Genomic DNA, 26,548 nt, shown 5'->3' with positions numbered 1-26,548 from the left:
TTAGAAATCAGTATGTTGGAATACATGTCTTTTATGTTACTTATATGTTACTTTGTGTTATTTTCCTCTAATTCAAAATCATTGGTTGTGTTGCAAAATTCAATTATGTTGTTGAGTACTGCTGTTGAAGTAAACTTAAAATGTTTCTTATGAAAAAATCTCTATAAACTTTGCCATCATATAGGTTGGACATTTCTAAAATTTACTATTGAACTTATGGATGAGTTTATGACTTATGAATAGTGTAGTTTTAGTATTCTTTTATGACATTTAAGATATATAGTAAAACCTTCTTAGGACGTTTCTACAGAGGAAAAAAAAAAAAATTAAAAAAAAAATGAATGTGTTAAACAAGAAAACATCCTAGTGAATATACAAATAAAAACTATCCAACAGGGATATAGAAAGACTAAATACGAGTTTTTCTGACATGAGGGCATTTTACGTTGTGTATACGTGGGTACAGTGTAAACTATATCTACTATATCAAAAGATGGGAGAAAAGCATTATTAAAAGGTGTGAAGAACAAGGAGAGAACAAATATGAAAACCTTTTCTGCTGGGGCTCATAAAATAACAAGTGCACTGAAAAACATCAAACACCAAATATGAAAGCATGTGCACAGGGGCCAATAAAAATATCAAGGTATTATTGCAGATCACACTCTTACTTACTAAAACAAGTGTTAGTAGAAGACTTTTATTTCGGAGCAGGGGGTTATTAAACATTATTCTCAGGTCACACTCTTCGACAGTGAATTGGAGGTTACACTCGACAATGTGGGACTGGCAGGAATGACTTTGGCTGCTATTTTGAACTGAACACAACTTCGACCAACTTAAATGATAAGAGTCTAAACTCGAAGGTGCGAGTTCAACATTTGCGACCTCTGTGTGCTTCAAGATGCGGACGCCCAGTCCACTTTCGACAGATTTTAATTTTGTCTTCATTACTAAGGAATTTCACGACTTTGAAGGGCTGATGTCATACTTCTTCGCTATTTCTCCTTTCTTTCCGCCTTCCTCTACTTCCCGAAGTATATGACATTTTTCTTTTTAAAAAACCTGCTTTCGCTTCTTTTGATCCACACTGGCGAAAAAGTTAACTGGCACACTAATACACACGTCACTTCACGAACGAAAGATAAACAATGAACGCGTCATGAGACGTGAATAAACAAAATGCAGTACTGAGTGTAGAAATGTGAAACCGTAATGTTCATTGGTTGATTGTAAATGTGGCATTCCTACCCAGCCAATAGCATTACTTCTTATGTATTGGTTACTTTGAAATCGATATCCAGCTCGAGCAATCGCGCACATGTATGGAAAATGGCTACCTAAACCATGTCCTGTAAATGCGAATACTGTAATCCAATCTGCGCACCCCAATATTTGAAGATATTTTTATTAATAGAAAATTGGCTTTAATTTGCATTTCATGTATAAGAAATTCATTCTACGTAATGACGTTCAGTACTGGTACACCAAAACTGAATAAGATAATCTTCACGTGCTGTTGGGTAGGCAATCCACTCGTCAGAATTGTGAATGTGTTTGCTTACCTTCCCCTGGTTTGTAATCGGGTAGTTTCGCCTGTGTGTTGTATAGTGTGTGCCACCTGATATTAGCTGCATAGAGACATGTTGTGCGAAATACGCGGCGATTAAAACAGGATGAATTTCAATTATATTTTGAAGGAAAAAAAGATGTTAAATATAAGCAAAAAGGCTAAATTTTAATTCGTTATTCTGAAAGTTTGAATTCGTTAAAATGAAATATTTTAACACACATTAAATTGAGAAAAGGGAAGGGGCCTAAAAATAATTTTGCTATTCTGAACATTTCGTTAAACTGGCATTCATTATAATGCCATTTTACTGTATAAACTGTACCATGGGGTTCAATAAAGAAATTTAAAAAAAAATGGTACAACATGAATTAGATTTAATATAACTTTTTTTTTTTTTTGTTTGCAAAAAGTGAGTTTTAAAATTGAAAGTAGTTTTGTTAAGTCTGATCCGAGTAGGCCATACTTGTGCTACACTCAAATCTTAGAAGAGCCAAAGTAGTAATTATAAACGTGGTTAACTAAAATCTATTCATCCTATGAAGTTCTGTTTTTAGTAAATTCTGGTTTGTGTTTAAATGCTTTCCCCTTTTACTGAGTTTTCTGAAGTAATTTGAACTACAGATATAGGCTTCTGACAAGACCTCTGAATAGAATACAACAACACAATGGGTGGAAATAATTAAAGTTTATTATGCTTTATTTAAATTGTGTAGAAATGAACGATATATCTGTAATGATAGAAATCAATCTGTAACAGTCTTCTGTGAATGACAAGTAATGGATCTACTATTCCATGCTCTTTTTCAAGCACTAAACAACTCCTGTTTGGTCTGTGGTTCCAGCAAGTTTTTAACACACCTGATCCAGAAACACACAATATCTCATGCACCATGTCACCTTTAAACTGCACTTTGAGGGCTCCTGTCGGAATCAAGGATGGGTGAGCATATTCACTTACCATTAAAAGATGGTGTAACTAGAAATTTATTAATAGGGAATATTTAGGCACTAATTTCTCTGTGGACTTTTGATACCTTTGGAGTGTGGAGTGAGTGAGAGAAACTCAAAGACTGGAATCCACCTTTGTTACCAAAAATACCGTATTTACTCGTGTATTAGGCCTCCCCCTTGGCTTTTCAAGATGAAGAAAATGAAAAAAATTCCACACTATCGAAGTGATATTTCACTTAAGTGTTCAATGTACGTATGAAATACAATAAATATGCCCAGCACCCCGAGGTACCGCCGTGGCCCCACAGGAAAGTTCACTGCATGGTTTTACCTAGACGGCCAGAGCGGTACAGTCTAGCGGTACTAGAAGCTTGCATTGCTTGATAGTACACATTATACATAACAGAGCATGCCACGATTTGTTTATTAGCGCTTAGGACTACAATCGTAAGGCACTCATTGTTTTACAGTAGGGTGTGTGTGAAATACTTGCGAGATATTTCTAAGTTATTTTACCAGTGAACGGAGAGGTTAGTTATAAAAATGAAACCGCTTTCTTCTCGAACTCGAACTCTCAGTATGAGAATTCTGGTAAGTAGTGTATAATTATGTCAAACTGATCTATTACGTTTTGCAACACAAAAAAACTCTTCAACAAATTAAATTTGAAATATATTCATTTTGTATTTACTCCTTGCCAAATGCTCAATGCTAATGTAAAATGCTGCTATGTTGTCAATGAATGTTGTCAAATAAGCTCATGTTTACGCTATATTCATTGCGATATGCGAAGAAATTAGCTCAGATATGGGTGCAAAAATTTGGAAGGAATCAGTGTGGCCTATTGATTAGGTAGGCATAAGCTTGGGGTGAAAATGGAAAATCACAGAAAACCATAACCAGGTTTCCCAATGGTAGGATTCAAACCCAATCTCCAAAATCTTGAGCTTGCCAGTTAGCTAACCCGGTACTGCTAAGCGCATGGCTAAACTGATTGGCCAAATACTCACATATTGCCAATAAAAGGAGGTTTGGATTAATAAAAAAATAAAGACTATATTTTGGAAACCAAGCATGCCAGGATTTGCTCCGAGGCCATAGCGGTACGCAAGCATAGCGAATTCAACAGCTCAGCGTTCCACCGGCCCAGCAGGGAAAGTCATATAGCAACACCTGTCAGCGGTACAAAGTACCGCCGTGGCCTCATGAGACACTCACTCAGCGGTACAATGTACCGCTTTGGCAGCCAACGTGTTAAAAATAAGGGTCTGGCTTTCAACAGCCACAGTTATGAAAAGAATGCTTCCAGTCACTATGTCACTATGAATTACATTCGTAAATACAACTCGTAACATATGCTAGTTATCAGCTGGTGTTTTGGCAAGCCTTCAACAACACAGCTTTATTCAGAAGGAGTGGCTTCTGCTACACATACACCAGCTGTGAATATCAGAGACCATCTCCAGAAACCATTTGGGAACAGATTCACACGGTTTGGACTCTATAGTTGGGAACAAAACTTTTGAAAAGTCAAAAGGACGGGACCTTGAATGCTCTTGGTCTCAATTGCAGTGCATGGCTGATGAGTTGGCAGTAAATATGATGTCACTTGGAATGACGACACGCTGGTAGTAGGGAAGTTATCAGCGCAAGACAATTAAAATGAAAGCAGTGATCAGGTTTACTGTGTGGTAGGCCTACTGCTCAACTGACAGGGACAAATGACTGGCCATTGAGTTATTTTGTATCAATATTGCATAATATGATACCCTTTTCTCTACGGGGTTGAGTATGAAGTGAGACGAATCTTCGTAGCAAGTTTTACGACTGTATGCCCTTTCTGACATTGACCTCATCAGAGGAATAAATGAGATGAAATGAATTACATGATATAAGTAACTAAAACGGATTATATTTACTTTATATGTAGGCCTAAAAGTCATGTTCCACCATTTATTACTGACTTTTTACATTTAGAAATACTGCCTTCCAACGAAAATAACCAGCATAACTCAAATACATTCATAGGTTTTTTAAAAAACAGTGTGGAATGTTTACATGTACAATTTATAGCTCATTATAGCCTAGAAGTCGTGTTCACTGCACAAAATTTGAGGTTATCGCATGTTGGACCTCCTCCTTTACTTTTCTTGGCTGTAAAAGTGGGAAGAAAAGGTGTCTAATATGTGAGTAAATACGGTACTCCAAAAATTTCCTTGTCACTGATCGTTACTTTCAACCAATTATATTTAGCTGTCGTCTTACCAATACTCATTGTTAACACCAATCATGACTAGGTAATGGAAATCAACACTGTGTATTCAGAGAGTTAAAGCAAGGTATTAAATTTGGAACTGCTATTACTTTCACAGCGGAATGTACATAACCAGTTGCACTATTTTGCATAGAAGGTATGGACTAAATAGCTTCTCCCAAGGACCAGCGACAGAGTGTCTGCATCCTGTTTCTGAGATTGTAGGTACAAACCCAGGAGAGGAAGTCTATTTGGCACTTCTTGTCTTATGTTAGCATGTCTCAGGTGTTAACTGTGCCATAGATCGCCGACTCTATCATTTGGTAGAGTTAAAACGTATCAAAACTGAAGCAAAGGCAGTCCTAATGGCTAATCATGTGGTTCCGCGAGTATCCTAATTAAATCATGTTGTAAAAATCCTGCATTATCTGTTCATCGAAGAAATTTCAGTCCCATCAACGCTAAATCCTCTATAAAGTGTTTTTCAAGAAAAAGTATCTCCTGAAAGGACGTCTATGACATGTATAGCAAGTACTGTTCGATTGTACACAGGACTTATGGAAGAAAGACACTGGAAAAGCTATAGGAGGTGAACACGCATAAAAGACCATCTGAGATTCGCATTTGGCTGGTACTGTTTAGGGAATCCTCGGAAATCATAAAGCAGAGAGCGGCCACAACAACATTTCGACAGCTTCATTTGAGGATGGAACTTTGTCAAATGTTCGTACTTGGCTTTTTTCGATTGTAACGCCGAACAGGTTTTCGGAACCTTCCCTCTCTGGGCTTTTAGACAGGAACCGAAATTGATGCTCCTTAACACGAATTTAGTATTTTAATATGATTGGATGCTCTCGAGACCAGAACATACGTTGCATCTTACATACATAGTGCCATGGGAGGTCTTGGGATTGCCTATTACTATTCTGGTTCTGATATAAAACAGGGAAATCCTTGTAGAAACTGCAGTCATTTGATATGCGTTGTCTAACATTAAAAAGTTTAATTTCCCACTCGTACTGGCTTGTGCAGCGAGTGCGCTTTCCAGCTGAGCTCAAGATCATGAATAATGGATATTTCTGGAGTTTTGGTATTTTTCTCTTTTCAATTTGCTTGCGATTAGTGAGTGGCAGAATTGAATATAATGCATTTGAGAAATTTTAAGAATCGTTACTTACATTCAAAACCACATTGCCGAGTTCAATGTAACCTTTAAAAGTTGATGTAGGCCGAAGTTACGCAGCACAAGATTTCCAGAAACAGACTACGAACAGTATATCGGTGACCAAATTATAATGGAAGATAAAAAAATAAAAAAATGATTTCACCATTATGTTGAGCACTTTTGTAACTAATGTGCTTCATTTATTAGATTACAGAATTAAAAACTACCTTACTTACTCGTGTATTAGACACCCCCTGGCTCTTTGAGACGAAGAAAATGAAAAAAATAAATCTTGCATACGAGACCCCCAACGTAATTTGTTAGAGAAGAACAAAGATTCTGCTTCAAAGCTGGTAAAAGTCTTATTGCAGCTCTGATGACATCGCACATATGTGTGAATAGTTTCGTCCGTAAGACCCACACCATGAAAACCTGCTTCGAAGTAATGTGGTACATCTCTGTTAAGAAATTTTCGCCTCTGTAGCGCAGGCCTACTGCAGCTCTAGTGACGTCCCACAAATAAGTGAATAATTTCATGTCCGATCTACACACTGCAAGCACGCATCAGTCCTGCTATGTGTCTGTGTTTTGTAATTAAGAATGTCTGCCAGCGTAATGGTTAGCAAAATTAGCTGTCGTTCTCAAGAGCCTGAGTTGATAAAGTTAATGTTTTGTGTTTTATTTCAATTTATCTACAAATTTCTAATCTTAATAATTGCAGAAACATGTTCAAACAATCAGAATGTTCACACAAGTGATACTTTTATTTACACAGGCTGTCCGATATATTGGACACTATGCACTCAAGTCAATAGGACAACATTAATTACTCAGCATTTTATTGTTCAAGCAAGCTAGGCAGTGTTAACTCATCCAATTTACACTGTAAAGTATATCTACAATTTCTACTAAAGACTTATCACAATATTTTGTATGGTACTCTATTTACTGTTATGTATTTGCTGATTATGATATCCACAGAAGCATTTCAGGTGAAGTCCAAAATGGTCAATCGGATCCACAGTTTGAATGCCGCTATAGGAATTGAACTTGTGGTACAGACACTCTGTATATTTTTTTTTTTTACGCTGGACCACCTTGATGCACTGCTTATCTCCATCTGTTTGTAATTTGTACCAGCAGTGACAACACTGTTGTCATTCCAGTGCTCTACCAAAACTCCTGTAGTCTTATGATATTCTTCTTCTTTTTCCTTTCTGCTCTTCTTTGAAGAGGGCACTTCTCTGTCTGGTTTTCTTAAAATGACCCTTTTGCACTTATTTCCTTTGAAGCCAATTTCAGGAATGTAAAACAGCTGTCCAAGAATATTCTATGCCCCTGTTTGATTCAGTTCCACCTGCATGAATGAGAGGTGCAAGGACTACATTTCCTCCAAGTCCAAATTATTTCAACCTTTCATTTCATATTGCTGTATATACATGAAAAGGTGGAAAGATATCCTATAGCCACTGGTAAGAGAAAGAAGTCTAGTGGAAATTTCACAATATTGCACATCATCTGATGCAGAGGTGAGGGGAGGGGGTAGGAGGAGACAGGAACAGTCAGTCAGTCAGTCAGTCACTAAATGAGATGTAGATTGTGATCTTGTCCACGTTCAGGTTGCTCCTTTTCTGTTACAATTCGACCTATTAACCCCTCAGCGCCGACCTCTATACGTGGTATAGACCCTCTTTTCTTCCGTAGCCGCCGACCTCTATACGTGGCATAGACCCATACATGGTTTCACATTTACGGCTATAGCGCGAAGAGTTTTGGAGTTATGGATACGCAAATTGTTGTGTTTCCAAGAAGAAATTTGGGAGTTTATCAGTGTTGTAAATAAGAATTGAAGATCGTTAAAATGTACTTGTTTTTGCACGGATAATTATTTGTCAAGTAAGTCTGAGCCCTAATCTCTGTTTTTCTTTTAAGTCTGTTTGCTTCATTCTTTCCCACAGAATAAAATAAAGAAATGATGATCTGAGTAGTTTGTCTTTTCGTGTGATGTTCTTTGCTCTATTTGTACAGTGACAGTGCGGTTTATTTGTTATATTTACCTTTATTTCTCGGCTTGTAATATTTTTGTAACTCTCCACAAGCGCTCTGTGTAGGCATCAGTTAGTGCTGCTTTCTGTCATACGATATGAGAACCAACTGTGCATGGTGTAGATCACATTTGAAAGACGATGTCTCAAACTTTTATCTGAAATATGTATCGAGTTGGTTTATTTCGTCATAAATGTTATTCCCCTCATTCAGTTTCGTACTGCTGCCTTCGGTCTCGCTGCAGCTTCATCGGTCCGTGTGACGCGCCGCGCTCAGCCGTGGTTTGACTGACAGTAACGTGCTTGATATATTGTATAATTCAGATGAAAGTTTAGTCGGAAGTAGCAGTGACAGTATTAGCAGCAGTGACAATGAAATAGATGATTTGGCTGTGGTAAATGATGAGAGCGACGATGAGGAGGAACCAGTACTTGGAAATTTCGTGTGGGAGACTATGGATAATTACACAGGTCAGAGGGAAGTTTTCAACAATGAATTCGGACCAAGAGGTGGTGCACAAGATATCAGGGGAATCGTTGAATGTTTTGAAACGTTCTTTGATATTAGCGTAGTAGAGTTAATTGTGAAAGAAACTAACAGGTATGCGGAGCAATATAAAAATGCTTGTGGAAATCTTTTTTCGTTTCGGTCACCCGTTCGAACCTGGACACCTGTCACAGTAAATGAAATTTATACTGTGTTAGCTTTATTTCTGCTGATGGGCACTGTACAAAAGCCAACATCTTGGTCTTATTTTTCGAAGAGCAGGGTCATATCAACACCTGGGTTTTCAGATGTCATAAGTAGGGACAGGTTTGAAATGATATGTAGGTTTTTGCATTTTATAGACAATAACAGCTTGTCTACATACCAAGGGCCTCCCAAACTGTTCAAAATATATCCTATTCTGTGTCATTTGAATAACAAATTTCAGTCCCTGTACTTACCACAGCAAAATATTGCTATTGATGAAAGTCTGACTCTGTGGAAAGGGCGCCTCTCGTTTCGGCAATACTTGCCACTAAAGGCCTCAAAATTTGGCATGAAAACATTCGAACTGTGTGAGTCAAGTATTGGTTATTTGTGGTTTTTTCTTGTATACATAGGGAAAGGAACTCTCATTGAATCAACTCTTATCACACCCGAAACTCTGAAAACTGCAGCAATTGTCTTGAAATTGTTAGAACCTTTGTTAGGCCGCGGACACACCTTATGGATGGACAATTACTACAATAGTCCAGAATTAGCGACGGCTCTAAAACATCATCATTCAACAGACTGTGTTGGGACACTGAAACTGAACAGAAAAAACGTTCCCAAGGAAGTAAAAGAAAAAAAACTTAAGAAGGGGGAAATAATAGCTAGGCACTCTGGGCCCGTTACTGTGCTAAAATGGTGTGACAAAAAAAATGTTATGTTCGTGTCCACACATACCACAATGAAGAAACAAGACATGTTACTAAGAGGGGGAAAGAAACAGTAAAGCCTTTATGCGCAATAGATTACAACTATGGCATGGGGGGCGTTGATCTCAAGGACCAGTTACTACATATGTTTTTAGTCGAAAGAAAGAGAACAACTAAATGGTATATAAAGCTGTTCAAAAGACTATTGAATGCAACCGTCCTAAATTCTCTAATAATATTCAGACAAGCCACAGGGACAAGCATTGAGCAGTTATCTTATCGGATTCAGCTGGTAGAAGGTTTGTTTACAAAATACGCTCGCACGGGCGGGGAGCGAAATATTCAAGGCCGGCGTGCATCAGATAATACAGTTCCAAGGTTGCAAGAAAGACATTTTATCAGGAAATTAGCACCAAAAAGTGAGAAATCCAAACCTCAAGAGACGTTGTGTCGTGTGTTCAAAACACGGCAAAAAGAAGACGTCGGTGTACTGCCGCCATGAGTGTGACGTGTGACTGTCTCGAAGAGTGCTTCGAACTCTATCACACGAAACTAAATTACTAAGGTAATGTGAAAAAATGATGTCATTATCTGCATGTACATAGTTCTATCATAAGGAATTCCAAATTTCGTGAATATCGTGCTACTCTTATACTTGTAGTAACGCTTTAAGTGAATCAATGTATTTCAGACACGCGTAGTTGAAATCTCATCCGGCCGCGGGGAAGGAAGCTCTTTAAATGGCTGCGACGCTGAGGGGTTAATGCTCTTGAATTTTCCATCAGGGATATCGAAAACAGGGGTACTGGCCTAATCTTATACTCGACTCTCTTTATTTTCGTATGACAGCTTCCTCCTGCAAGGTTTTCTGGTTTTTCAGTTCCATCTGTAGAATTTTCAGTAATATTTTGATTGCCACATGACCTAGACTTCTCATTTTCATATCCTGTTGCAGCAATTTACCCTTCACATTTACTCAGAAGTAGGTAATTTAGATTACCCTCGTACTCATCTGTCATTATAATCAACCGTTGTACATCTGTCATCAGGAGGTTTGATGTGCTGCTCCTCTCCAAATGTCAATTCTTCCACCAAAACTTCAAATATTTCACTCACCATAAAACTCATAAGGGAATACAAATGTTTGAGACTGTAGGACTCCCTGCGCATAGCGTCCGATTTTCAGGACAGCTGTATTTACAAGCCTCTGCCACATCAATAACAAGACAAAATTGACACCTGTGTGTGTGTTGGTAGATTCGTAGGAGTGTGAACAATATGGTACATTCAAAAGTTTATAATCATTGGAAATGTTCATTAATTCATAAATAAAAATCTGGACTGTTGCACAAAACTCTGTACTATGTTCCTGCTATGCTCGCAATAAGTGTGATTCAGCAATGAATGGTAAGAATGAAGAAAGATGTATTCCTGGTTCTTGTTAGCTACAACCTTTCTGAAGCACAATAAAGTATTGAGAGTTTAAAACCGTGAATAAATATCGTACAATTTTTTTTTTAATGACGTCCAATTTTTCGGACACTATGCACTAATGGGTTAAGAAATATTCACGGATGTTGCTATTAATATATCAGGCAAGATCAATTACAAAGTGATCGTTAAATATCTCATAACTCGGGCCAATATAGGTTTCTTTTGGAGAGAAGAAAGTTTAAAATGTGATAAAAACTATCCAATCGCAACGATTGTTTTACTAGCCAACGTACCTAACAAATAAGAGTAAGAATATTGATTTTATGCCTCCTTTTACTTTTAACAATTTTTGGAGATGCCAAACAAAACATACTAGGGTATGGGTTAATAAAAAAAATTAAGACAAATTAAACATTATGATAATAAAAACGCATTACCGCCACACTGGTAGATATTCCATTATTTATTTTCATTCTTTCCGTCGTGGAACTTTTGGCACTATCCGGGTGATACCATACCTAACCAAATCAATGCGGTCTCTCTTATCTCATTTATAGTTGTTCGGGTAAATCCTGATGTGATAAATGTAGAGAACAAGGGTCTGGTTTTCAACAGCCACAGTTATCAAAAGAATGCTTGCAGTCATTATGTATTACATTCGGAAATAGAACTCGTAAGATACGCTAGTTATCAGCTGGTGGTTTGGCAAGCTTTCTACAGCACGGCTTTATTCAGGAGTGGCTTCTGCTACACATACACCAGTTGGGAATATCAGAGACCATCTCCAGAAACCATTTGGGAATGGATTCACATGGTTTGGTTTGGACGGGACCTTGAATGCTGCAGTGGCAGTGCATGGCTGACGAGATGGCAGTGAAGATGACAACACGCCGGTAGCGGGAAAGTTAGCGGCACATGACAATTAAAATGAAAGTAGTGATCAGGTTTACTGTGTGTAGGCCTACTGTTCAACTGACAGAGACAAATGACTCACCATTAAGTTACTTTGTATCAATAATGCATAATATGACAATACGATAAGCTTTCCCTTTTCTCTACGGGGTCGAGTATGAAGTGAGACAAATCTTCATGGCGAGTTTTTACGACTGTATGCCCTTCCTGACGTCAACCTCATCACAGGAATTGATGAAATGGAATGAATTATGTGATGCGAGTAACTAAAACAGAGTAGAAAATGTGGGCTAAACATCTGTAGTCACATTCTCAGCCGGCTGGGAGACCACACCCAGTGGGTCACCCCTTATGCAGTCGAAAAACGAAGACTACCAAAACTTTGATTGTAAGAACCTGGAGTGTTTGAACTCTACTTGATTTGAAAGACGATAACAGACCTGAGAGAAGAACAGCGCTCGTCACCCATGAGCTTGAACGAATGAACATTATTGATATTGCTGCCTTAAGTGAAACTAGACTGTCCAGCAAAGGTAAACTTACTGAGTTCAGCTCAGGCTACACAATCTTCTGGGAGGGAAAAGATAAGGGAGAACACCACATTCATGGTGTGGGATTCACTGTGAAGACGACATTGGTGAATGATTATCAGCTAACTCCAACTGCTGTCAGTAAAAGAATTATGACTCTCCGAATCCCACTCTCTGGAGCCAAATCTATGACACTCATTTCCACACATGCTCCCACCTTGGATATTGATGTAGAGGCTAAAGACCAATTCTACAACCTGCTGAGCACTACCATCACCGAAGTACCACCAAGAAACAAACTCTTACTACTGTACTTGGTGATTTCAATGCCAGAGTTGGTGAAGATCACCAATTATGGGGCAATGTGACGGGAAAACATGGACTTGGTAACTGTAATGCCAATGGTCTGCTGCTCTTTGGTTTATGTGCTGAACATGAACTCTTCATTACTAATACCCAGTTCCACCAGCCAAATCGCTACAAGACAATTTGGATGCATCCTCGCTCAAAGCACTGGCACATACTTGACTATTTCATCACCAGGCAATGTGATAAAGTTACAAGGACCGCAAGAAACGTCGATGACTGATGGACAGATCATAAGCTCCTTTTTTGCCGGTTGACAATCTCAATCTGTTGCAAACCAAAAAGATCTACCCACAACCTGCCCAGAAAGAAATTTGATACTTCTAAACTTCAAACTTAATCCATTGCTAGAGATTACAGAAATGCAATCTCAAACAAACTGGCTAGTCATCCAGTCAGCAGTGATAGTACAAATCAGGAATTGGCCACGCTTCAGAAGGTCATCACTGAGTCAGCTGAGGAAACAATTGGTTTTGTGAGAAAAAAAAAAAAAAAAAGACAGGACTGGTTTGATGAAAATAATGAAGAAATTAAATGTCTGATTAATGCCAGACCGGATGCCCATCTATCCAATCTTCAAGATCTGTCTTCCGATGTGAAAAAAATTGCATTTCTTGGAACTTAAAGAAAAATATCAGGTACAAATTAGGGACATCAAGAATAACTGGTGGCAACAAAAAGCTGAATAACAACAAAGACTATCTGACGCCTGTGACCTACAAAACTTCTATGCTGGCACAAAGGAGATATATGGTCTAATTCGATCTTCATCGGTGTCACTGAAGACTGCTGATAACTTCATCTTTTTAACTGATAATGGAGAAATTTTGAGCATTGGAAGGAACAGTTCTCTGCGCTTCTAAATTGTGTCTCCAATGTTGCTGAGGACTTTCTTCGTAATGTCCCTCAGCAGCAACAACAATCATGGATGGAAGTTCCACCTACATAAAGAGACTTCACCAAAGCACTCAATCAACTAAAACCAAGAAAGGCTCCTGGTCCTGATAACATCCTTCTGAAACATACAAAATTGAGGTATACCCTTGAAGACTAGACTTTTAACACTCATCCTCTTGATTTGGGAAACTCGATAAGTACATGACGACTTGAAGAATGCTTCCATCATTACTATCTTCACTTTGACCGCTCGACTCACATAAGAACAAAAAACGTAACAAATAACAAAAATTAATGTGACAAATCAGTGACAATAACTTTAACAACTCCAACAACAAACGCAAGTGTAAAACAATAACCATGAAATAACAAACTCGGGCAAGACACACACTGAATCACTTGATAACGTCTCCTTCTCATACTGTACTTAGCAATAAAACTAACACCTGATATCTACTTCTTCTTCTTCTGCTTTGCGGTTTTGTTGTGCTTTGCAGTTTGCCATTACCCAGATAGTGTATGTGCGGTATTATACATGTTTTTGATTTCTATTGGGTGTTTGTTTACTTGCATTCACAAGTCATAGGATTATGGTGGAAAATTTGTATGTATGCGAGATTAGAGAGTTAATCCAACTCGTCGGATTTGAAAATTCGGTTCGATGATGATGATGATGATGCTTGTTGTTTAAAGGAGCCTAACATCTAAGGTCATCGGCCCAAAAATAAGGTTTAGGATGTTGTGGAAAACACCTGATATCAAACAATGAGCTGCGTTGGTTAAGCGGAAGTTCAATACTGAGAGTTCTAAGAGTTATTATAGACCATGTTTGTTTGATTTGGTCGTCATGCCAGGGTTGCTCAAAGTGTTTTAGGTTAGTTGCGACGCCATTTTACCTCAAATTTTTCCTCTTGAACAGCCTGTAGTAGCGTAAATAGTGGGAAGCATAAAATGACACAAATGTAAATTTGAGGATTTTAATACATTGTGAGTAAAGGAAATCTCAGGGGACCAACTAAAAATGTATATCAATACCTTGGCCATCTTGCTGTTTGGTGCTGGGGGAGGCACTCGAGATGCAGACTGCTGCTGGTTCATCACCAAATGGGGGGTCGGCCCGCCGTCCCCACGCCTATCAGGATGCGGCACAGCAGAGAGAAACACCGAAGGGGCTTTGTTCACGTTCCTCAGCTGGTCTTGAGACACTACCACCTTAAATTTCAGAGACCTACAAGTTAACCACTAGACCACACAAGTAATCATCGTTTACAGTTTTATTCTCCAGTTGTCTAAACAAAATAATAATGTATCATAGAAAACGCATTTTTTATACACCATTTCCTACTACTTACAAATTCAGTCATAATTAGATTTGTTATGATACACCTGTGTCAATTACAAAAGGGAAGCCAAGTCCTGCACTGTTGGCCAGTGTAGAGCACAACGAGTAAAGTATGGCTCATAGTTTTAAGCAGCCGTGCTGTGAATTTTTAGAAAACAATTTGACTGCAATACTTTAGACATTTCTCATTTACTGAACAAACACTTCTACATGTTTGAACCGGTGTACTAAGCAAGTGTTTTATTTATGTGCAGAATAAATCGCACACAAAGGCAGAAAGAGAGATCGTCTGTATGAACAAAAAGTGGCAACTAATCTATATTATACCAATAATTACAATTGTGCAAGTGTAGAGTTGTTGAGGGTGTGGGTACAGTAGTACAGTAGAACCTCGATAATTCAAGACCGGTTAATTCAAAATCCCGCCTAATTCGAAGCTCTTGTTCCCAGAAACATGAGGTACAGTTTTGCATGTTATTTAAACTGTTTAATTCAAAATACAGATAATACGTAGTTCGAAGAACAATGTCGATCCCATTATCAAAATACAGACTTGTAATTCAAAACTGTCTTTACATTTAAAAAGTATTTTACGGAGCAATTTAAATTCAAAATTATCCACGTCATGTTGGAATGCGTTTTCCGGAATGTGCAGTGGTAGCTTTCCGCACTTTCACTCAATTTGGTATCTACAGTGTGTTTCGTATTTGCTAAGTTCGAGTGAAATCGTAATTCCTTTGTACCGGTATTCACGTAGTGTGTGGAGAAACAGAATCTGCGAACACCGACAAACAATTGACGAAAAAGCGTGGCTCATATAATCAATTCGTACGCACCGAACAATATTGCCAATGCCGATGGAACAGCATGTTCTTTATAATGCTGAGCCCAAACGGTTTTAAAGGAGAGCAGTGCCAGCCGGGAAATAGTACAAGGATGGGGTCATTGTACAGTGTTCCAAAGCACACAAATGCGAGAGATTTCCTCTCCTTGTCATAGGGAAACTCAATACGCCACAATGTTTTAAGGACGTCGGGCACATTCGGTGAAAGTACAAGGAATCTAAAAAATGCAAACAGAGCAGTAATCCAAAAAATAAAGCATTTGCACAAGGGAGCTAGCATCATTTGTCCTCGTCTTTGAATCGTGGGGGTTTTTGTTTCGCTGCACGAGGTTATGTTTGCCAGTGTATTATCTAATGCAAATCCACCTGGTTGGATACATTTTGAAAATAGTTTTTTTCCATGGCATTTGAAAGGTTTAAACTGTGAGTCAAGGTTAATTGCATGCAATAATGGATGTTAAAAATTTTTGTGACACGGCAAGTGTTGGAATTTAGAATTATGAGTTGGTGATTAATTCAAAATCACGTAATTCGAAGTCCTATTTTTGAGTCCCAACGACTTCCAATTAATGAGGTTTTACTGTATTTCAAATGCAAATCAAGAGCACTTCTTCTCTGCCCAATCATTAGTTGTTCCACTTGTTACTGAGCATTTTGACCTCATTTCTTGGTACGTTACCACTTTCAGCCCCATGGGTATGAAATTGATACAGAGTAAGTTATGAACTCAGTCCCATGTGAACCATCCAGAAAGTTGGTAAATTCACCCACAGCTCAAGGCTTACTATTGCATGTACTCATTTTTCTCATGGCCTACAGGTGTTTTTATTAAAAAAACAAATAAAAACGTTTTTCCCATTTTCAACTCTCCTTTATAAGGTGAGAGTCAGCAAGATGCATATGGGCTATGAATAACTTACGTTGTAACCGTACAACAGGGTTACAGATTCCATTCAGTATTTATTATTATTATTATTATCATTATTAACCTGATTCATTAGATTTTATATTCTGTTTCTCATCATTTAGACTGTAATAATTAGGCATCACGCATATTATTGTATTTAATCATAGGTTAAGTGAAATTTGTTTGTAATTATTCTGTATTGCTGTAAGTGAGATTTGTTGGTTTCATATAGTCATGCTATGGCTTGTAACTCTGGCTAGATGAGCTGGCATAGTATTTTGCAATCGAGGCTATGTTTAACTGAGAATGTTGTGTGCAAGTAGAATTCCCGGTGACGCATGAAACTTAGTCATCTGCAATCCGCTTGGGCACGCTTAGACAACACTTGACTGATGACATCAGTGCGTGGGCACGTGATTGCGACCAAGTGTCAGTATTCGCCAGCTACTGTATGTTGAAGTGGAAGGGATGAACAGAGAGTAGGGAGATGAGTCGTCATTGCGAGGTTATAAAAATCGATGCAACGGTGGTGAGAGGTATTCAGATCATATCGTTCAGATCATATGTAACAGTCAGATGTATCAAATGGAAGAAGTGGTCTTAGAGTGATGGTCAGAGCTAAGAGTTGTGTTTTCAAGAGGTCTTGTAATAATCGAGGAGGTCTACAAGTGGTGGTTGTATCCGAGCAGAGACGGGTACTATGCTGATAAAGAAACATCATCTTCTTGTGAGGATGGACTTCACAAGATGTTTCAATAATATTGTCAATTACTTATAATATAATGAGTGGACGTAATTACATTGGAGCTCCCTACACGCGTACATGGTATGTAGGCCAACTGCTTGTTATATAAGAAGATAACAGCAGATGGCTCCCGACTTCAGCTCATAGGTTTTCCCAAGAATTTCAAGTTCAACAGCGGTGTATGCAGACATCAGGTAATTAAAGCATCAGACATGTTATGCATTCATAACATGAAGAAGAATGTAATCAGCGGCGATATCACATCCTACTTCAAGTTCATGCCAATAGCTTTTTTTGGTTTAGATTAAATTTTCTTTTTCAGATTACCACAAATCTCACTAGATATATTTTTTTGTTAAATTAAAAGACGTCAATGCTTGTTCATTGTGACTTAAATTATAGTCATAAACTCAGTTTTATTTTAATTATAATAAGTGATTCCAGTTCCATGTACAATCCTCAATTATGGAAATGCAACAGTAATTTAATATTGTCCTGATCCATATCCCTGTATATTGCCAGATATGTGAGTTTATCACCTCACGCCTTGAGATAATTGATATAAGAGGTATGCTCTACCAAATTTTGTTGTTTTTCTCAAAAAAGCAACTGGCTCTCAAACAAATGTTATTTATATTGTGTGGAAGATATGAAGGTATAAGAGTAGTGGTTGGAGTAGCCACAACGTATGCGTTTTTTTCTCTCCTAACAGCCCATGTATATCAATGTGATACACACTTTAACGTGCATCATTTTGATCACAAACAAAAAGATATTTCAAAAACTTATTTACTATTTATAATTCATTCATACAAATCCAGACTTTGTTTTATCGCTAATGTTGCAATCTAGGTCTGACAAGTGCAGTATCGGATCTTGTGAGTCAATCATATTTCTAAAACCACTAAGTTCACTACCACTACTATCTGAATACATTCAGATTTCTTCTCTTATCTCATGAAAATGCATGTTTCTGCAACAATACACAAGCACAGGAAGAAAACCATATTATTTGAAAGCAACACTGGCGGACAAGAGGTGATAAAAACTATGCAGTGCTGCCAAAATTTGACCATGATACAACAGACAAATAATAATAATAATAATAATAATAATAATAATAATAATAATAATAATAATAATAATAATAATCGTATGGCCTCAGCTACCGTGTGCAGACATTTCGATTTGACGCCATCTGGCTGTCTGCTCGTTAATTTCGACGTTCCGTTTTACTCTAGGTCCGCTAGATGGCAGACAGAGTAAACCGGATCTCTCTTGGGCGTCTATGGCTGAGATTTAATTAATTTTGTTGGGTAAATACCAAATGTATCACCAGAGATCTTTTACATGCCGACATCGTACGACATGCGAGTGTCGAATGGACTTTTCTCCACCCTTCAAAAATCCGACTACCTCTGCCGGGTTTGAACCCGCTATCTTGGGATTCGGAGGCCGACACTCTACCACGGATCCACAGAGGCAGCTATACAACAGACTAATCTGTCAGGTCGGAATATATTCTGCTATCGTATGCGGCAGTAGACGGTACTACCTGCGACTGTCTGGCGACCGATACCAAACCAGGCAAACTAAGGGGAAACCAATAGCTGCGAGCAGAGGAGTTTTCCCTTAGAAGGTTGGATAAGATGAGACCTTTGTGTGGGAAATAACACAAATTCATCAGCTGCTGCCTTGCAGTGAGGCAGGGGACTGCCAAAGGCTAAGGGAGACCACCCTGAAAGAAAATCCTCTAGTACGCTAGGCCTAGCAAGTCAGTACAGGAGTACAATGCAGTTGCTTTCAAAACAAAAACGAGCCTCGGAAAAAAACATATTCTGAATGTCGACAATACTTCAAGTATTCTTGGAACTAATGACGACGTCATTCCGATGTTCATTCAAGATGCACGAGAAGAACCGATCATAGAAACAAGCTTCGGATTGGAACCTTAAACATTATGACTCTAACAGGAAAATGGAACGAAATCACGGATTTAATGAACCATAGACATATTCACATTCTAGGGCTAAGTGAAACCAAATGGAAAGGTCGCAACACAAGAATGTTAGAGGACGGATATAAATTATGCTGGAGTGGTAATCCTGCAGTGGCGGGAATGGAGTTGGTTTTATACTTCATAAAGACATTGATAGTGTAACAGATGTATCGTTCATCAATGAGAGATTAATCAAAGCTAAATTATGCCTAAATGGAGAAACTCAAACTGTAATCCAAGTTTATGCTCCCCAGCAGAGTTGTAGCGATGACCACAAAGCAAGCTTCCTAGAAAAACTAGAGGACATCATTGATGAAGAGAACATAATGATAATTGGGAATTTTAATGCCCAGGTAGGAACTGATAGGTCACGTTTGAAAGCATTATTGGTCCATATGGATTTGGTAATGGAAATGAGGAGGGTGAACTTCTGCTTGATCTATGTACACGAAACCAACTTCTGGTGAAGAACTCGTGGTTTCAGAAACGGGATAGCCACAAGATAACGAGATACAGCTGGGATGGTCAGTATAGATCAGTGATAGACCTTATCATCACAGATAGGTCAAGTGGAGAAAAGGTGCATGATGTAAAAGTGATTCCTAGTGAGAGCCTTGATAGTGACCATAGACTCCTCATTGCAGACCTAAAAGTCACCAAACCTATCATTAAAGTAAACAAGATGAAAAAAACACGAATTAAAGACTGGAAATTGAAAGATGTGGAAATCAAACAGCAGTTTCAAGAGGAAATCAGAGCTAAAATACCAATAACAGACACAAAGAAAGGTAATGAAGAATGGAATGATTTTAAGGCAAGTCTGGTTGGTAGTGCAGATAAAATATGTGGAAGAACAAGCAGAAGAGTGAGAGAGAAAAGAACATCTTGGTGGAATGATAAAGTGAAAGAAGCCATAATGAAAAGGAATAAAACCAAAAAAGTTCTTGATGTGGCTAAGTCTGACAGAAGAATCAACAGCGATCGAATAGACAACAATAAGTTGGAAGAGATGGCAAAGGAATATAGATACAGAAAGTTGGAAGTCAAGAGAATTGTACGGGAAGAAAAAGAGAAAAGTTGGAAAGAATTTACAACTAAACTGGAAGAAGACAGTAAAGGGAGTATGAAAATGATATATGGAATAGTAAAACGTAAAAGATCAGATAAAGAAGCAATTACAGCTCTGGAGACAGCAGATGGGATTATAGTTCGCAATATGAAAGATATCACGGATACAATGGGGCAATATTTTGACAAGCTCCTAAATGGCCCTAAAGAGATTTCTGTTGAGGATGTAGGACAGAAAACAATAGAGGAAGATATCCCAATTACATGGACAGAAGTAGAGCAAGCTCTCCATAGGATGAGAAGTGGTAAGTCAGCAGGAGCTGATGAAATTACAGCTGACATGATTAAAGCTGCTGGTCCGCCAGGAATACAGTGGCTGTATAGAGTTCTCAGAACAATATGGAAGGATAATGAAATAGCTGAAGATTGGAAAAAAGGGGTGATAGTTTCTATCTTTAAGAAAGGGAGTAGAAGGAAAAGTGAAAATTACAGAGGCATTACCCTCTTGTCACACGGCCTTAAAATTATGGAGAACATTGAAGCCAGAGTACGGGATATACTAGAGTCTATCTTAGAAGAGGAACTACGTGGCTTTAGGACCGGAAGAAGCACAACAGATCTGATATTTGCTTTGAGGATATTGGCAGAGAAACACTGGGAAAGAGGAAAAGACCTAATTATTGCGTTTATGGACCTTGAAAAGGCATATGATAATGTTCCTAGATCAACTATTTGGAAACGTCTTAGAAAACTTAGTGTACCGGAGTACCTTATTAGGAAGATCCAAATGCTATATACTAACTGCAAAAGCTGTGTCAGAATTGGAGATGGTCACTCTGAATGGTTCAATACAACCAAAGGAGTACAACAGGGAAATGCCTTATCACCTCTTCTATTCATAGCAGTCATGGATACCATTTTAAAGGAACTAAAAGGAAAAGGTAATATAGATCTTCAGGCTCTGGTGTTTGCAGATGTGGCAATATGGGATAAAACAGAGAAGGGAGTGCAAAATAATCTGAATGCATGGTGTAAGAAGTTTGATGATAATGGAATGAAATTGAACCCATCAAAAACAGTAGCATTGAAAATCAGCAGACATAATACAGAACGCAACATAAAAATACAGGACCAGCAGGTTGACGTAGTACACCAATTCAGATATTTAGGAAGCGTAATGGCTAGTAATAATAGAGCTGAGATAGAAATAACAAACAGAGTAACCGAAGGCTCTAACTTTTACAGTATCGTTAGATACCTACTATGGGATGAGAAGGTCCCACAAAGAACAAAAATGATCCTGTACAAGTCATATTTCATTCCCATCCTTACATATTCTCTGGAAACCTGCACACTAACATCAAAGGAATGTAGTAGGATTCAAGCCTGTGAAATGAAATTTCTTTAGAACTGCTCTCCAAAAGACCTGACTTGATCATGTGAAAAATGATGAGATCCGATCCAACCTAGGTCTAAATGAATCGATGGAGGAAAGACTTATGTTATCTAGACTTAAATGGTTTGCGCATGTTAAACGAACGAATAGCACAAGGTTACATGTGCTTATTTGGAAAAGAGAATAACAGGTAGAAGACCAGCTGGAAGACCAAGAAGAAAATGGATGGACCAACTGAGGGAAGACGTGGAGGGAAGAGGATGGAATTGGGAATCTGTCTTGGACAACGAAATGTTTTTGAATAGGCAACTTTGGAAAACGCTCGTTTTCAAACACCCTACCCGGCTCGCTGGAAGGGCAAACCGATGATGATGATGATGATGATGATGATGATGATGATGATGATGATGACAGACTGCTGTCCTGTGCTCCCTCAGCCCCAGGGAGAAGGCGAAACTATGCTAATTCAACGTATGTGTGAGTCAAAACCTCAAAGTGTCAATATAATACACGGGGGGCTGAGAAAGTGCTAATTAAAACATCTCGGGATGGGAGGAAATGTGCTCTTGATACAGATGGGACTAAAAGTGCCAATATCACATCCCTGCTAAGATGTTGCCACCCAGAGTGGTCTTCAGGTCGTCATAGTAGAAGATAGAGAAGAAGGCCACTGTTCTTATTTATTTCGTTGACAATCTATTTGCTGTTCAATATACTTTGCCTTGTAAAATAACATTTTCCAAATTTTGCACTTCACTCCTTAAAAATATATCTGAGGACCAGACGCCTTTAAACAAAGGTAAGATATGTGATGGAACTCCCTTCAAGAAATCTCAAGTCTCCTGAATGGGCTTGGTCCTGCATACATTTACAGTCTATACCACTTCAAGGTTCATCTTGCACCTCAAAGCAACGATTCAATGTTAAGTAAGGGAGATCTCGAATAATTCGTTTTTCTTTTACTCTCATGTCTGAGATATTCAGCTCTTCCTGAACATCAACCAGCGTTCAGGAGGACCTCCCGATTGTTTTCACTTTTCTTTATATATCAGCAGGTGGGATTCCAACAAGTGAATAAAATTTCTGTATAAATTTAAGGCATCTATGACAATGAGGGCCATTACATTTATGGCAAATTGTACAGGGTTTGCCGCTGTGCTGATGTTTACAGCATTGATGGATGGGTTGTTGAAGTATAACAGATTAGCTTCTGCAAGATGATGTTTTTTAGCCCAGAGTTTTCCTTTTCTATTCAAGCAATACTGCTCATAGGACTAAGATTTATTTTCCGTGTATGTCGTAGAATTATATGGAACAAAATTTATACATTTTGTCAGTATTATTATTGCTGCTTTACTGTTACCATGTACTGATAACCTCCAGTCATTGTGGACAAGTTCAATTCTACAACTCAAAATGACAATCCAGATGCTAAAAAGGGAGATGCCATATAAATACAGTAGAATCAAAATGTTTACTAAATTTTAATGATATACAATGCTCAGAAAAGATTAAGCCTTTGAATCCCTCACCAATGTCAGGGGTCAGAAACATTATCATCACAGCATTGTGGGCAATCTGTAATTTATCATTTCACTAACAGGAATAAACATCTATGTGTACATGAGATACAATCCCATCAAATAAAGTGACAAATCATTTCTGTGTGTGTGAATGCTCAAATTACTTTTCTATAATTGTTACATAGTGAGAATATATGGAAAGTAGGTATTTTAGAAAAACTAAAAACTCTACCTTTCAGCCAGGAAAAGACACATGCAGGATAGGTCAAGGGTTAACCCTGTGAAAAAGGAAAAGGGAACATTAGAGACAGGAACAGGTGGAGGGAGTATTTCCGCAAAGTTCTTACCAACTCACCTGCTGAGGGTAGTATCCCGAGTCTGCGGAGTGGCCACTGGTGCGATACACGGTGAGAGCAGGGGTATGGGGGTGTACCATCTTGGAGTGGGCCGGAGGGGGCACGGTGTGCAGGGTGGTGTGTGGGGGCAGAGAGGGAGAGTCACGGTGCTGAGGGTGGTGATGGTACGGAGAGTCCCGTGAAGGGTCCCTCGTTACGGGGCTGCACTCTCGTGGCTTCTTCAGGCTAAGGTCCAAAGTCTCAGGCTCGGGCTCACGGCTCTCCCTCATTGCCTGCTGTACCTGTCGGATTATCAGTAGCTTTAGTATAAGACAAACAATGTTTCATCTTTTAATTAGTTAACATGAGCGTAATAGAGTTCAACCATCAAATGTTCATAATATAGGTAGCTAAAATAATTTTTCTAATGACTCAGGCATAATTACTAAGATATTGTATATAGATTATTTTTATTTATACTGACAATACCTAGTGTACATTTTCTGTACTTGATGGTGGAAGAATAAAATATCTAAAATATCTATATCATCCTAGTGTGCTGAAATAAACAACAGAAGACAACCACCTCACCCTTCCCAGGCAATGCTTCATTCAGAATGAGAACTATACTCATGAATATGTTGTGACAGGATCCTATTTAAGTCCTTCTTGAAAAATACTTAAGTGATCAATTTATTTTGGAAGGAACACATCTGAAGATTCAAATACCCCAGTGATGTGGATGTAACCGACTGAATTTAAACTGGAGAGACCTAATATGAAAAACAACCCTATAAAGCAAGGGAACCATCTACCAGGTAAGGGCATGAATTTTGGAAAATGTGAGCTGGATCCAAGAAGTTAAGAGGAGATTTGTTTCAAGTACGGATGTGACAGGATAAAATAATACAGATGAAATGGCTTACAGGATACTATAGTGTGCTATGAACACAAGCAGATTACCAAGGCAAATGTTCATTTTACAACTTGAGCACAAGAGACTGAAAGGAACTGGGTCGAGCACACCATTGAAACTGAAGAGACATGGATAGACCCAGTCAGAGGCTTTGTATGCCAACTCACTGAACAGGTGGAAGGATACTGAACACGATGATACGACCTTCACTGGTCAATATTAACGAGCCTCATACATATTTTTCAAGCTGCAAGTCATACAATGTGGAATAGCTCTAACTTCAACTACTAGATTATAATGCTCAGAAAAGATTAAGCCTTTCAATCCCTCACTGATAACATCAGGGATAATAAAATCATCATCACAGCATTGTGGTCCAAATTTGTAGAATTCCACCATCCATGTTGGGGGCTTACCTGGACAACAACAAGTCCTTCCTTGGGCAACTCTCCAGGTGGGAGACACGGCGTGATGGTGGCCTGCATCTGAGGCATATGCTGTAGGATGCTGGTGGGAGGCTGCTGATGAAGGGAGCCATGCGAGTTGACCACCGAAAGAGTAGCCAGGTTGGACTCCTGAGCAAGTCTCTGCTTGTCAGGTCGGAACTCACGCACAAACGTGATGTCCGAGCGGTGGTCCGAGTTCAAGATGGACGAAATGGTCGGTGTCACTGCGTTGCCGACGGCCTGGCCACCAGGGGTCTTCTTCAAGGTCATTTCGATCACCCCCAGCATCAAATCTTTCACCGAGCGCACGTTGGACGGAGATGCAGATTCCCGCAGAGAGCTTCCGGGACCATTTAACTGCAAAGGTACGGGCATGTCAGTAATGTGATACTCTAAGCTTTCACAAACAAAAATTGTAGGAGCAAATAAAAATGCCATATTTTTACTTTCAAATAGGTTTTATAGAATTAAAAATTCAAAACATTTGTTAGAGCAGTACCTTTTACAATTCAAGTGGTTAAGTCATAGGGGTCTAGTGGCAGCACACACTAATACATGTGTGCAACGCAATACAAAGATTCCAATCATTCGCTCAAAAATTGAGGTAACAACTTCGTCGCTTTAATTATTGAAAATGTTTACAGGTTTGATGCATTAAAAAAAAATCTTCTAGCAGCCCAACAACACGATTTTTTTAATTCAAAAAGTACGCCAGCAGTGCTTCATATTTTCCTTCTTTACATGCACATAAATTTAATTAATTTACAACAGATTTATAGAGCAATGTATTTTTTTTAAACATTGCATAGAAGTTCATTTGTTTCTTCTTCGTTCCAATGGGCCTACTTAGGACCAAGCTTATTCAATCATTGGGCTTTAAACTTTGTTCAGTATTGTCATATCTTCTCTCTTGGTGTAAACTTTTCTTTTCTTGACTCTTCTTCTTCAGAGATTTTTCCTGAAAAGCACAGACTTTCTTCAGGATCTGTCTCACTGCTTCTTTTATGCACTTCTCAGTCTCCCTTAGCCCTGTGGTACAGACAGGCTGTTGGAAAACAACCTTGTCACATGTCCACTCTCCTTTTCCTTCATACAGCCATTCCCCATCTTCCAGTAATGGGCCTAGAATCTTTCCGAGAATTCTTCTCCTTGCGACTTTCAGTTTTTCAATCAAGTAATTTCTATTTAGTGACAGACACTCCATGACATACAGGTCATCTGGGCGGATGACTACCATGTAGTGTTCCAGCTTCACATTTTGTGACAGGCATTGCTCGTAGGTGTTTTGATAGGCTAGGTCCAGCTTCTTAACTTTTGAAGAGTGTTGTTTATAATTTTTATAATACTGTGTTTACTTGCATGTTACACACAAACATTTTTCTTTATATTTTTACAGCTGCAAAAAAATAAGGGACTCCAGTATGTCCATTTCATGTTGTAAACATACGACTTTTTTTTTGCTAGGGGCTTTATGTCACACCGTATATGACATT

General features: G+C 38.5%; 1 protein-coding gene across 5 annotated transcripts in view; it reads right to left on the bottom strand.

The window, feature by feature from the left end:
- Smr (Smrter) overlaps window positions 1-26,548 on the bottom strand; it is a 657,953-nt gene that overhangs the window by 10,984 nt on the left and 620,421 nt on the right. For all 5 annotated transcript variants that reach the window (XM_067159726.2, XM_067159723.2, XM_067159722.2 and 2 more), the window contains exons 17-19: window positions 25,026-25,412; window positions 23,714-23,995; window positions 14,570-14,746 (exon numbers count right to left, since the gene is read on the bottom strand). In XM_067159726.2, coding sequence (XP_067015827.2) covers window positions 14,570-14,746; window positions 23,714-23,995; window positions 25,026-25,412 — 846 coding nt within the window. The remainder of the gene's footprint in view (window positions 1-14,569; window positions 14,747-23,713; window positions 23,996-25,025; window positions 25,413-26,548) is intronic.

Source organism: Anabrus simplex, chromosome X, assembly GCF_040414725.1.
Source record: "Anabrus simplex isolate iqAnaSimp1 chromosome X, ASM4041472v1, whole genome shotgun sequence".
Lineage (NCBI taxonomy): Eukaryota > Metazoa > Arthropoda > Insecta > Orthoptera > Tettigoniidae > Anabrus > Anabrus simplex.
This window is presented reverse-complemented; position numbering and strand designations above follow the sequence as displayed.